Source organism: Cinclus cinclus, chromosome 19 (assembly GCF_963662255.1).
Source record: "Cinclus cinclus chromosome 19, bCinCin1.1, whole genome shotgun sequence".
Classification (NCBI taxonomy): Eukaryota; Metazoa; Chordata; class Aves; order Passeriformes; family Cinclidae; genus Cinclus; species Cinclus cinclus.
The window spans coordinates 4,473,508-4,487,255 of NC_085064.1; the positions used below are offsets into that span (position 1 = coordinate 4,473,508).

Sequence of the window (13,748 nt, forward strand, 5' to 3'; positions counted from 1 at the left end):
TGCGTGGCCAGGCCAGGCCCGTGGTGGGATGTGGGACTAATGCAGCAGGGATGGACCAGAGTCCCCTCTCCCCTCCCTCCTGTCCCTGCCTGTTGTGTGCTGGGGCTCTTCCAAAACAGGACGCTAAGAGGAGGGAAAATAAAAACAACACCCCAGCCTATACCAAAGTAAATCAAGTAATAATAAAAAAAACATCCCTTGGGTGGCGGCACTGTTTGCCCAGAGCCCTGGTGGCCCTGGGCTGCCCTGTGTGGAGCAGGACAGAGTCACTGAGTGCAGGGAGAGCGGACCCCACAGCGGCCGCCGCGGTGTCACCACGACGGGACAGCGGGCTGGCCCCGCGGGCAGCACCAGCGCCGGGCTCCCTGCGTACCTCTCTGCTTGGAAAGTGGACCGAAAGACATTGCGCAAGTCCTAGCGTGAAGGAAGGCGGAGGAGGCGGTGGGGATGGCCACCCGTCACCTCGGTGTCCCCAGCTCCCAGCCCGGGCTGGGCTCCCTGTGCAGCCTCAGAGATCCACCCAGCCTCGCAGCTGCAGGGCCAGCACGCCCAGGGCCACGGTGGCCAGGCTGCCACCGGCACCTGGAGCACCGTCACAGTCCTTTTTGTCCACTTCACACCTGGACTGCTGGCACAGGACGCCCTTGAAGCCCACGGGGCAGATGCAGCGCTGGTTCTGGTAGCAGGTGCCGCCGTTCTGGCAGAGCAGGAGCTCGTCATCGCAGACGTTGGCTGCAGGGTGAGAGGGAGAGCTCTGGGAGTTACCCTGCACTGTGTTACCCTTGCTGCAGCAAGAACTAGATTTTAGCTCTTAGGGGTTAAATTATCCAGCCCCCTCCCCCAGCACTAGAGCAGTTCCAAGGCCAGCAGAACACAGTGGAGGAGTGCAAACTCTGTAGCCAAAGCCATAAAGTAATTTTTGGGCTTGGGAGGAATGGCTGGAATCTGCTCACCCTGCACCCCGAGCATCATGGGGCACCCAAGCCAAGAGTGCTGGAGATCCAGCTCCTGTTTGGAGCCATCTCACAGCTCCCCGTGGCCCTGCAGCCGGGTACTCACGGAAGCAGCCCTGTCTCCAGTAGTAGTTGGGCAGGCAGTCGTCACACTTGGGCCCCGTGGCACCTTCCCTGCACTCACAGTAGCCGGTCTCGTTGCAGCGGTCGTGCATGGAGCCGATCTGGTTGCAGTTACATTCTGGCCAAAGACAGGGAGGTCAGAGCCTGGGAGGTCCTGCCTGGGGTTCTGTGCATGCAGCTCCCTGAGGGAGGGGCTGGGGGATTTAGAAAAGTCTGAGATGTGCTGTGGAAGAGAGCTTAGAGACCAAGGGGCTGGGAGGACTCGTTGGCCTAAGAGGCCCCAACAGTGAAAAAAGCCATGGGTGTAAAGGCCAACCCTCTTTGGACCTCAGCCCTTCCTGGCCAAGCAAAGCACCTGAATTCAGTCAGAAAAACTTACTGTGATGGTGGGGAGGCCGTGACACAGGTTGCCCAGAGAAGCTGTGGCTGCCCCTGGATCCCTGGAAGTGTCCAAAGCCAGACTGGCTAGGGCTTGGGGCAACCTCATCTAGTAGAAGGTGTTCCTGCCCATGCCAAGGAGTGGAACTAGACAGTTTTCAACCCAAACAGTTCTGTGATTCTATGATAATTTTTAGGCTTTGTTTTCAGGGAAGAGATGCCTTGGCAAGCTGCAGAGACGGTACCAGCTGCCATCCTTGCAGAGCATGCAGGTGGGCCCCACACCCTCCAGAGAGGGGCTGAATAAAGCCCACTCACAGAGTGAGGCACTTCCCAGGGCCATGTTCACCTATGCAGACATTCTCTGTGCTCACCTATGCAAACATTCTCTGCTCACTTCTGTATTCTGTGCTCACCTATGCATTTTCTCTGTTCACCTATGTATTCCGTGCTCACCTATGCAAACATTCTCTGCTCACCTCTGCATTCTGTTCTCACCTATGCAGACATTCTCTGTGCTCACCTATGCAGACATTCTCTGTTCTCACCTATGCAGACATTCTGTGCTCACCTATGCAGACATTCTCTGTTCTCACCTATGCAGACATTCTCTGTGCTCACCTATGCAGACATTCTCTGTGCTCACCTATGCAGACCTTCTGTGCTCACCTATGCAGACATTCTCTGTGCTCACCTATGCAGACATTCTGTGCTCACCTATGCAGACATTCTCTGTGCTCACCTATGCAGACATTCTGTGCTCACCTATGCAGACATTCTCGTCGTCCAGCTCAGCAGAGCTGTTGCGGTAGAAGCCCAGGCGGCAGTGCTGGCAGTGCTGGCCCCGCGTGTTGTGCTTGCAGCTCACACAGGTCACCACGTTCAGGAAGTCGATGTAGCTGCAGCGGTTGGAGTGGCCGTAGCACTCGCAGTCTGGGGAGGAGAGAAGGGGACAGCTGGGGACATTGGGCCTGGAGCACCTTTCCTCGTGCTGGGAGGAGGAGAGGAGCCACTGCGGAGGAAGGTCCTGCTGGAGGGAATGCCATGGCCCCTGCCAGAGCAGGGCTGGGGTGTGCTGGGCAGGAGGAGAGCACAGAGTTCACCACCGGGGGGGAATCGAGCTGGAAATCATCAGAGTCAGGTCAGGGTCTCTGTAATCTTGAGATGGGGATGGGCAGGAGCCAGCCCCTTGCAATCCCAGGACATGATTTCTTTCAGAATGTGTGTAATAGGGGAGCAGACAGTGGAGGGGAGTCAGATGTTTCGGAGCAGCCTTGTTAATGAGCAGAGCTCTGTGCCTGGGTTTGGCTCTGGGGAGGCTGCAGGACCTGTGAGGAGCTAGGCTGGGGGGCAGAGCCCTGGCAAAGGCTCTGCCTTACTGGGGACAGAGGGGACTGGCCCGTGGGATGGGGCTGGCAGAGGGTGCTCAAGCAGAGATGGAGCTGCTGCATGTCCAGATAAAACCTCACAGCCTTTCCTTTTCCCCACTGTATTCCTTCTCAGCAGGGAGAGTTGTACCTTCCTGTTGTACCTTTCTGTTCTGAAGGCTGGTGGCTCTCAGGTGAAGTGTTTAAAGTAAGCTTATGCAAGGCAGCGTGAGAGCCTTCAACAGCTGGTGGACAGGTGTGTGAAGGTTTGAACCAGGGCTTGCCTGGCACAGGCTGCTGGTGGGGTGGGAGATGCCACCATCACTTGGCCAAGTGCTCCTGTCCCCAGGGCTGACCTCTCTCAGCTGTGGGCACGTGTTAGAAAACAACCATCTGTGGGTGAATCTGTAGTCAGGGGGATTGGATTTTGTGCTTCTTGTGTTTGCTTTTTTTTAATCATGACTTGGGATGGTGACAGCCTTGCAGTGTCAGATCCAGGTGCTGGATCTTACTGGGAGTTTGTGTATATATATATATATATGTATATATATATATGTGTGTGTGTGTGTGTTTATATAGTGAGATGTGCAACTCAGGAAAAAAGGAGGTGATTTGTGGCCCAGCTGGCCCAGTCAGGAGGTTCCCAGCCAGCAAGGGCAGCTGATAATGTGAGCAGAAACAGTCTCAGACAGGTCTGAGCTTTCAGAGCCTTCAGAGAGAGGTTTGGAACTGGAGCTTTGTTCCCAGCAGAGCATTAAACATTCGAGGATGGCAGAGGGATGGCAGGGAATGGTGTGGGTTGGCATGCACATGTGATTGGAGGAGGAGATGAGATCAATGATGTGATGACCAGGGAAGAAAGAGCAGGGCAGAGGTTTCCCCATAGTTCACAGCTGCCTGAGGAGGAGCTGAGAGTCTCTTGTAATCTTGACTCCCTGTGAAAGAACTTCTGCCTCATCAACTGATACCCAAAGAATTTCAGCTCAAATACTGCCTGCTGCGAATCCCGGGTAGTTTCAAACTAAGGAAGCACTGCTACACACAGCCAACAGCTAACCACAGCTCGGACAGGCCCTCTCCACCTTCTCCATGCCTGAGTCTGCAGGATCACATCATCTGAGCAAGGTCAAGGAGCCCTGGAGAGCCACCCTCCCTCTGCTTACCTTTATATGTTTCAATGGGAGCCACTGGGCCAGAGTTTGGTCTGAGCCGGATGAGTTTTGAGCTCTTTGAGGTTGCTTGAGAAAAATCAGAAAAAGGCTTTTTCTCACTTCTTAGCACCACCCCATGTCCTCCCCTGCCCCAAGAACAATGCCAAGAGCACCGTGCTGGCAGCACTGGAATCTATTTCTGCACCAGACAGCTGGGAGCTGCTACATTGCTCCTCTTCCCCTCCCCTCCCCTCCTCAAAGTTGGATGCATGAAAAACTCAATGCATGAATAACTCAATGCACAGCACTACTGCAGAGCTGGGAGGAGCTGCTCACACGTGCCCCCTTCACGGGTGTTTGGTGGCGTAGTTTGGGATTTTGGGATAAGGATCTGCATCTTACAAACCAGATCTACTGGCCACTCACTCGGGCTGATGGAGGTCACGCCAGCTGGCACCCAAAAATCTGCGAGGAGGGCGAGGGCCACGGAGGTGGCATCTGGCAGGGGTTGCTACAGGGTTCTGCAGAGCAGGTGCTGCTCCAGCCTGGCCTGTCCCCAGCAGCACGTACCTGTTTTTTTCCCGTGCTTCTTGCCTGCAGAGTGTGCTGTGCGCCCTGGTTTGCTCTTCGGAGCCGCTACACCAGAGGATAGAATAGGTCTGAGAGCTGCGCTGGGGAGGGGGCTCCCAGGGCCATGTTTCCCGTGTTTCCTCAAGGTAAAGGGCTGTCCCAGCTGCACTGGGGCTCCCTGGGGAGCCAGACCTGCCAGCCAGACCCCTGTCCCACACAGAATGACCCAGCACTGGGGGTAAAGGCCACCAAGCCTTGGGAGGTTTTGTGTTTCTGTAAGCCCAGCAAAGAGCAAGGTTGGGCAGCACTGAGGTCCCACAGGGTGTTTGGAAATAGGTCCTGGTTCCATTGTTTTTTTTTTTATTTTGTGGAGCTTGGGCCTCCATTTGCAAGTGCTGTGGTGCTCAGGGAGGCCCTGGGTGGGCATTGCCAGCTCCAGCCAGCTGTGTCAGTCACATCCTCCCAGATGTGACACAAGAGTCACAAGTGACACTGTCACAAGTGACAGTGGTGGCAGGAGGTGGCCCTGCTCCCCATGGGCTCAGCCATGGTCACAGTGCACCCGCTCCTGCTTCCAACACCATCCCTGCGGTAGCATAGCCCTGCTGGTCTCCGTGGCTTTCTTTGGCCCCAAACATCCCCAAAAACACCTCCCTGGGGCTGGATGAGCAGAGCTGGACCCTCTGAGTAGGAGACTGTACAATGAGGGGTTGGGCTGAGGACAACATGTCCTGGCCTGTGGCACTGAGGGAGAAACCTGCCCTGTCCCAGCCTTGGGGACAGGTCCGACCTTACCTCGAATGCTCTCAGGAGGGTCTGGTGGCTTAGGCTTCTGTCCAAGTGCTGCTGTGTTTGGTGGCATCAGAGAGAACATCAGATTTAAAACAGATCCCCCCTGCTTTGCTTAACAGGGTGGCAAAGGGACCCTGGAAGCTCTAGGCAGGTGTCTAGGCCAGGTCGGTGGAGCTGTATCTGGTTGAGGATGTGCTGAAGCAGGAAGGAGAGACAAAGTCTCCTCAAAGTTAGCATCTATAAGTGTGAAGAGAGGCAGGAAAAATACTCCTAAGGGGAAGGTGTGGGAGCTGCTGGATGGCTGAGTGTTGGCATGTGGTCCTGACACTGCCCAGGCACGGAGAGAAGCCAGGTCTGCAGAGCACCATCAGGGCTGCCAGCACTCCTGGCCCCTGTGTGTAGCTCTGTCTCTTGTTACTGCATCAAAAGCAGCTTTGTCTCTGTGTGAGGCCAGCCAGGCCCAGGATGCCGTGATCTGCACAGGAGGGATGCTAAAATCTACAGCTGGAGCGAGCTACAGGAATCTGGGGTGGGAAATGGGAGCTGGGCACCAAGGGCAGCCACCAAAGCTGTGTGTGGTGGGAACCCTGAGGAGGAGCAGTTTCAGCAGAGGAGAAACCTCCCAAGGCTCCCCCCAAGCAGCCACGTAGGAGACCTGAGCGAGGAGATGCCTTAGAAGGATCTGTGCTCTAAACAACACAGGCCTACCCACTGCCAGGGAGATTCTGCTCTACAGACAGGCTCCAGCCTCAGATGACAGGATTTCCATGATCCTCTCCCTTCACCCCAGCAGCGAGCTGTGAAAAATCCCTTCTGCCCCTCACCATCCTCATCTTCCACTACACGACAGAGCCCCCAGGCTCAGCCCAGCCTCATTCCCAGCTGCGTGCAGGGCACACACAAGCCCCGAGTTCTTTCCTGGGCAGGAGGAGAAGAGAGGCATGGAAAACACAGATCCAGAGCTACAAACTAAAGCGTTCTCTGAGCTGGTCCTTGCTGGCTGGACCCAGCTCAGCCCCGTGGCTCCTACCTCGTGCTCCTGGGCCAGCCTTGGCCGGAGGAGAGCCCACCTGCAGCGGGGCAGCAGCTGACAAGTCGGGGTAGTCTTGGGGTGATCAAAGGGAAAGTTGTGTTACTGGGGCAGCTGGTATCCCACCGGGAGCCCTGCAGCATTTCCACAGGGAATCAGAGGCTCAAATGCAACACCCAACCCTGTGCCACGGGGGTCTTCAGGTACCAGAGCCCTTGAATTGTGAGGGGTGGTGTGTGCTGAGCTGAGCCACTGCCCTGCACTCTCTGCTTTGAAATAACAGCTGAGGAACAGCACACACACCTGGGATGGAAGCACCAAGCCCTGTTTCCAATCCCAACCTCCACGCCCTCCTTCAGGCTCTTCTGTTCCCTCAGAAATACAAATCAAAGAATTTCCAAGCACCGCAGAGAAGTTGAACCAGCGAGAAATGTTATAGCTCACTTGTTTGGTTTCCCTGCAAACCCTCACCCCCACTGGCTCCATCCCCCTCCCCTGCTTCTCAATATTGGTAACAATCTTCAGGTTTGCTAGAAAACAAACCAGGGACTAAAAATTTGAAAAGCCATATTATTAATTTCAAGCTCCAGTTGGGTAACATAAGGAGGAGGAGGAAAAAAAAAAAAAATCTCTTGATCCTTGCCAAGTTTCAAAGGACAAACCCGAGTAGGAGAGAAATGTGATTTCCCAGCTTCGTCAAGGGGATGATAAACAATACAGAATAAAAAAAGAAAAAAAAAGATCATTTTTTTAATGACAAGCTGTAAGAGAAGGTGATAGACATTGTCCTTTTCAGCTGGAAAGTGGAAACCAATTGATATTAATATGGTGTTAAAGAGAATATGAAAAAATCCCTGTGCAAATTGGCAAGGGTTTAATTAGAGTCACAATAAAAAACAGCCCTGGAGGCATTTTGCTTTTTAGTCATTCACATACACCTCCACTCAATCGCATTTACAGAGCCAAGAAAATTATTAATGCTCATTATCCTGAGAACCTTTCCTTTTGTAGCTCTGGGCCATAATGGACAGTTTTACATTTTGAGATGGGGAGAGACACATTTTGCCCCAGAGCCACTTTATAAAAATGGGAGACGATGGGTGGCTCTGATGGAAATTGCTGTTCTTGGTGGGCTTCTGAGGAAGTGAAATAAATTGAACCAAGAAGTCACATTTCTTAGAAAAAACCATTGGGGCAAACAGGACTGGAGGAGTGGGGGAGAAGCCTGGAAAAGTCTTTCTCAAAACGTAAACACGGGATCCCTTTACTGCAGGCGCTCCCCAAAGCCAGGCTGTCCTTGCTCATTTTCTGCTGGAGTTTGTGACCACCCAGCAGGGCTCAGGCTGGTCCTGTTTTTCCCAGAGGTGAACTGGCACTGCTGAGACTGCCATGAGCCAGAAAGAGGAAAATTGAAGCAGGAAAAAAAAATAAAAAGAAAAAGTTTGGGGTTTTTGGTGGGGTTTTTTTTGTTTTTTTTTTGCTAATTTTGAACATGGGGAAAAATGTAACAAATGGCAAGGAAGGAACTGACAGGCTTCAAGGAAGGCTTTGAAACAACAGAACTGCAGAAGGCAAAGGAGAACAGCACTTCAGTCATCCTCCTAAGGGTAACTCTGTGATTTCTCTTCCTTCTACCCACTTTGGCAGCTTCCACTGCCTTCAGACCACAGCCCTTGCCCGTGAACTCACCCCATCTCCCCTCTCACCACACAACCAGGCACAGAAAGCATCCTACGAGCACGACCACAGCTCCACCTTGACCACGAAAACACCACGAGCAGCCAAAGGAAGCAGATGTCTAGCAGCTCCTTGCAATCCAGAGACAACCCAAATCTAATCTACTCCTCTAGCCTACGTGCCACGCTGCTTCTGCCGAGCTGCTACCCACTGGTGTGCGGAGGCACTGAGGAGAAGGGAAAAACACATCGGGCTGGCTTTAAATACCTGATTTTTTCTGTGTTTCTGTCACGGGCACAGAGGCAGCAAACTCAGAGGCTGGTCTGATGATGCTTGCTTATGGTGGGAAGCAGAAATTGAGAGGGCAGAAGAGTGTGTCAGTTAGAGGGTGAAACAGAGCAGGGCTCTGGCAGGATTGGTTTAAATGGCTGGCTTTAAAGCAGGGAGAGATTTTAATGCTTCTAAAATTGAGAACAGAGTATCTCACTTTGGGATTCTGACTCTGATTGAGGTTATTGTCTCTCTTGCAAAAATGTCCTACCATGAGTTCAAGGGTCACCTCTTTCACAAAGTGTTTCCCTTGGGGCCCAGGTGAATTACCTCTTCAGGCCCTTGGGAATGTCATGGCTTTAAATGAAATACTTCATGTTTTGCATGGAGGAGGAACATCTCTGGCCAAAACCAGATCAGAATTAAGCAGTGCCTTGATTCACTCTTGCTAGTCAAGGACACACAGTGGACCTTTGGCATCAAACCCTTCATGCTGCCCAGGTAAGAGCAGGTCCCTGAGCTGCTGGGTGGCCCTGGCTGCCCTCTTCTGTGGAGCAGCCCCTCTAGGGACTGTCACCACTCCCAGGCACACCATCCTGGGGTGGGACCTGGCCCTGCAGAAGCACAGATGGGGATCTGGATGGGGGTGAGGAGTGAGGAGTGAGGAGCTCAGGTCTGGCTGTATCAAGCCAAGGACCTGGCAGCTGAGCTGCGATTTATAAATTTTTGTCCCTTGCCATCAGTTAATGAAAGCATTAGGAAAACATTTTCTCTGCCCAGGAAGCAGGTTTTGGAGAAGGCATAAACCCTGTGATGTCTCTCAGGTCCCTCAGAGCAGCCTGGCAGGAGAGGTTACCCCCAGCACCCCAATCCCTCAGAAACACTGTCCTGCCACAAAGGCAGAGCACTGCAAGTCATATGAGAGATACACCAAGCAGCTACTCACATGGATACAGCAAAAATACAGCCCTAAAATGTCACTACAGGTGAGCATGGATAGAAATCAGATGACCCCAAGTGCATTGTGTGGATGTAGATGTGATCACCTGGCCCTGCTGGGGCTCCAGGGTGGGGGTAGATGGACCTCCTCCTGCACAGGTACAGCATGGATCTGGATAAGGAGCTCCTCCTAACAGAGCTGAGCCTTGAACTCTTTTTCCAGGGTCACTCCAACTCCATGGAAGTTGGACTTAAACCCTCAGCTCCCTGATTAATTCCTCAAGCAGGGTACTTCCATGAATATATCTATATTTGCATAAACATGCAATCAAGTTTCCTCATCCCTTTGACTGGCTTCTGGCAGCTCCCCCAGACAGACTGTTACTAACATGCTGTGGGTGTAAAACGTCCTCCTGGGAAATATCAGACCCTGAAAGCATGGCAAAGGGAGGAATGCGTGTCTAATTCCCCCATGAGCAGCTCAAAAAAATGTCCTGCTGTTAAGTTTTATCTTCTCATTTCCAAAAGACAAGGAAAAACACTGTCTCCTTGTTCACCAGGGGAGGGAATGAGGAACCCCCAGAAAAGGACAAAAGTTTTCCTCCACTGGGTGATTTCAGAAATTAGAGAAGGATGTTTCTGGCACGTGTGTGAGCTCCAGCCCTGCACGCTCCTGGGCTGCTTGGACAGCAGCCACCTGGGGAATGCTGGAATTCTGCCCTAGGAAAACTGCACCTGCAGTACATCCATGGGTTTGGCCACAGGGATTTGGTGCAACCAGCAAGGACAGAGCAAAGCCTGTGGGCTGCTCTGAGTCTGGTGGCAAGTGGCAGGAGGTCAGGGATAGGGCAGGATAGGGTACAGTTCCCCTCTCCTTTGAATGAAAAATGTGGTTTGAATTTATTATGGATCAGAAAAGTCTTCATTGCTTTCCTGCCCTGCCTTGCCATGGAGCTGTGAGAACATCTCTGTGCCAGAGACAGCAGCAAACCAGGGCTGCCTGGAGGCTGGGGGAAGTGTACCAGGTCAGGGTGATTTTTATCCATGTCCCTTTATCATCCTACAGAGCAGGGATCCACAACTACCAACACAGCCACTGAAAGAGGAGCCTGGGAGCGGAGTCCTGGCTTCTGAGCAGGGCAGGGAGCGTGGCACCCACCTGGCTGGGTGGTGGTGGCTGGTAATGGGGTGCTGCTGGTGGTTGTGGTGGTTGTGGTGGTGGTTGAGGTGGTGGTTGAGGTGGTGGTGGTGGTTTTTGCGGTGGTGGTTTTTGCGGTGTTTACTCGCTGCGGTCGCTCGTACGCTGACAAGCAAAGAGAAGAGTTGGGATGCACTTACTGGGGGGAGTGCTGGGTTTCCATTCCAGCCCGCACACCCATGAGACTGCTGCTGCTGGGCTGAACTGGTGACTGATTTCTCAGCATGGTCACAACTGGGGCACCGGCAGGATTAAGGCTACGGCGGCTCCATGACGCTGCATGTGTGTGTGTGAGCAGGGGCTGCAGCCTGGGGCTGTATCAGCTTACTGTGTTGGTGCAGATATTGGCTTAAATACTTACAGCTCGATCATAAACTAATTGCCAATTAAGCTGAAAAAGGGAGATGAAGGCACGTCTGGGCAGGGACGGGGTGAGGAGCGGCCAGGAGGTGCCAAGGAGCCCCCAAGCCAAGCTGTGCTCCCATGTGCCCAGCTGTGCACATTCCCTGCTGCCACCCCTCACCCAGCTCCCTGGCACCATCAAAGCCAACCAGGACCATTGGCACGTGTTCGTTTCCAGTGACGCCCTCCAAATTTTGGGATGGCTGGGGGTCAGCATGGGTCAGCCTCCCCCATGGAGCCGGGCAGGAGTGATCCTACCCCACTGCCCCCAACTAAAATAACACCAGGACACAAATTCCTGCTTAACTCACACCTGCTGCCCTCCTGTCCTTGTTTGTCCCGCTGCTTCATGCAGATTATCGTGCTTAATTTCATAATAGCCCTGAGCTAGTTTAAATACTTAATTTAGGTCACTTCTAGTCTCCTATGTGGGCTAAATAATCTCTCCTTAACTGGCCTTGCACATAAATCCCTCCTGTCCACCTCCTGCACATCACTCTCAGCACCCTCCCGGCTTCTGCCCCGCAGGAAATCTTGATGGGGAATGTTTTCCAGGGAAACAAAAGTAGTGCTGATGATGCCAAGCTTTGTAAATGGGAGGAAAAAAAGTTATCAAAATGGTTTTGAAGAGAAAGGTGAATATTTTGAACTGTTGAAACATTTATTTTTTTGAAATCCTAAATTACTTAAGGGAAACTTTTAATTTTTATTTGAGAATTTCAAGCACTCAACTGATAAAAATCTAGGTATGGTTCATTTACCCAGAAAACCTGTCCTCCACTTTTCTATTAGGTGTGTTTTTCCTAATTGCATTTGCATTTCCCTGAAATGATTACTCCTCCAAGTCTTCCCACTTGCCTGCAAACCAAAGAATTCATTATTCATTCAGCTCCCTGATTTGTTTCTTCTGAAGGGGCACTCTGTGCCACAACATTCAAACCCAGACTTCTGCTTAACCAAAATACCAGGCTCTTTGATATCAAAATACCTCCAGCTTTGTTAAATTAGGAGCCCTCTCCTGCCATCAATCTTGCAGCAGAAATCCCCGCTGAGCTCTCTCTTTGCTGCTGACACCTCACAGATTTGTTCATATTCATACACGTGTACATACAGATGTACACACACTCTATATGCTTTTTTTATTGATAGCCCAAGGTGACCCAGACTGGGTTCTACGCCAAATAATTCACACCCAGCTCCTTCTCAGAGCAGAATTCTGCAGTACTGGGGGGCTAAGGGGGGAGTTCAAAGCCAGCACTGGTGATTTTGAAGAGTCTTTTATTATTTCCTTTCCAGCTGCCATACTAATGAACCTCATGGGGGGAAACCATGCCAGAGGAAGAGGCAAAATGAGGCTGCTGAAGTCAGAGGAAGAAAATATAAGACTCTTTGACAGGACAGCAAATGAGACACAATTAGGGAAGACTTATTGCCTGGAAAATGATAATGGATAGAAAATAACCATATTTTTTTTTCCTAGTGACATCCACAAGGATCATGCATGGAGGTGTTAAATGCCAGCATTTCAGTCAGGGTTTTACTTACTGCCAGAGGCTGAGCCAGCAGCTGCACCTGGAAAAAACAAGAGGAAGCCCAGTCACTGGAAGCAGGACACCATCAGAAGATCACACAGACACACAACATGGGATTGAACAGCAGCTAATTAGTGGGGGCTTGCTCACAGCCACATCAGTTTGCTGCTACAGATTAAAAGCTGATTTTGTCAAAGCACAGAAACAGTCAGACAACGCTGTCTGGGCTCCTGGCATCTCCTTTCACCTGGGGAAGGAAAACCAGTGAGGTCCTTGCTGATGGGTTTTTCTGTTAACCATTTCCTTGGGCTGCTGTGGAAGCCCAGCAAAGGAGCACTGGGCTAAGGACAAGCTGTAGGGTCTGAACAGGGGACTAAAGAATCACTGAATCACAGAATGAACTCGGTTGAAAAAGATGTTTAAGATCATGTAGTCCAACCTATGACCTAACACCTCATCAATGAAACCGTGGCACTGAGTGCCATGTCCAGTCTTTTTTTCAACATGTTCATGGGCCTCCCTGCTGTAACACATGGGTGAATCATGGAAAGTCTCAGCTCTGCATGAATATAAAGCACAAAAGAGGTAAGACTACCAAGAGCAGAGGGCTTCAGAGAGCTGCCTCTGGGGCAGAGGAAGAGGATGATGTGGGGAGGAGGAACCAGCTGAGAGAGCTGGGGTGGGGAGGGGGAAGAAGACTGAATGATGGGAAGAGAGACAAATAGGAGAAGAGCAGAGGAGAAAGAGAAATAGGAAGAGACACAAGGAATGGAGGGGAGGGAAAGAGAGAGAACAGCATGTCTGTGCCTGTCAACACCAGAAACTCTCCCAGGCTCCTTTGAAGCAATGCAGCCGCTTGGTGGGAGCTGACAAGCTCGCTCCCTTTCAAAGAATCTGCTCATCTACCAGCCCTGGCACACACAAAACATTCCCATCACGGCCTTCGGAGCCTGGATTTCAGCTTTGATCATCTTAAAGCACATAAATCTTTCAAAAAATTTGGAGGGAGGGAGAGAAAAGATTCTCTTTGGTAATGCTCAAAGCTGCTGCTTGAAAGGCTGGAGTGGCTACTGTGGCTTTGTGACATTTAAACAAGTTTGCTAACGTGGAGTGGACATGAAGCCAGGAGGAACTGGCCCATCTGTGATGTCTCCTGCCCCAATTCCCTGCCTGGAGGATGGTGGGAATGCATCCTTCACTGCTGTCAGAGCCGTGTGCCAGCAGCAGTTGGAGGAGGCTGGGGCTGTGCACGGGGACCGCAGCTCGCAGCTCTTCCCGGGAACACCGGCAAGCACGGGCAGGATCCAGAGAGCAGCCAGCACTCCTGCAGCTGAGCAGAGCCAGCCCTGAGCCCGTGGGCTGCTCT

At 52.0% G+C, this 13,748-nt stretch overlaps 1 protein-coding gene across 2 annotated transcripts in view; it reads right to left on the minus strand.

The window, feature by feature from the left end:
• Nucleotides 1-508: 508 nt before the first annotated feature.
• The window catches only part of NTNG2 (netrin G2), a 42,947-nt gene continuing 29,707 nt past the window's right edge, over nucleotides 509-13,748 (minus strand). The window contains exons 4-13 of one of the 2 annotated variants that reach the window (XM_062505685.1): nucleotides 12,396-12,422; nucleotides 10,410-10,553; nucleotides 8,309-8,377; nucleotides 6,365-6,439; nucleotides 5,338-5,388; nucleotides 4,543-4,608; nucleotides 3,985-4,059; nucleotides 2,220-2,387; nucleotides 1,060-1,194; nucleotides 509-732 (exon numbers count right to left, since the gene is read on the minus strand). In XM_062505685.1, coding sequence (XP_062361669.1) covers nucleotides 509-732; nucleotides 1,060-1,194; nucleotides 2,220-2,387; nucleotides 3,985-4,059; nucleotides 4,543-4,608; nucleotides 5,338-5,388; nucleotides 6,365-6,439; nucleotides 8,309-8,377; nucleotides 10,410-10,553; nucleotides 12,396-12,422 — 1,034 coding nt within the window. The remainder of the gene's footprint in view (nucleotides 733-1,059; nucleotides 1,195-2,219; nucleotides 2,388-3,984; nucleotides 4,060-4,542; nucleotides 4,609-5,337; nucleotides 5,389-6,364; nucleotides 6,440-8,308; nucleotides 8,378-10,409; nucleotides 10,554-12,395; nucleotides 12,423-13,748) is intronic. The other variant, XM_062505686.1, reaches the window with a different exon arrangement.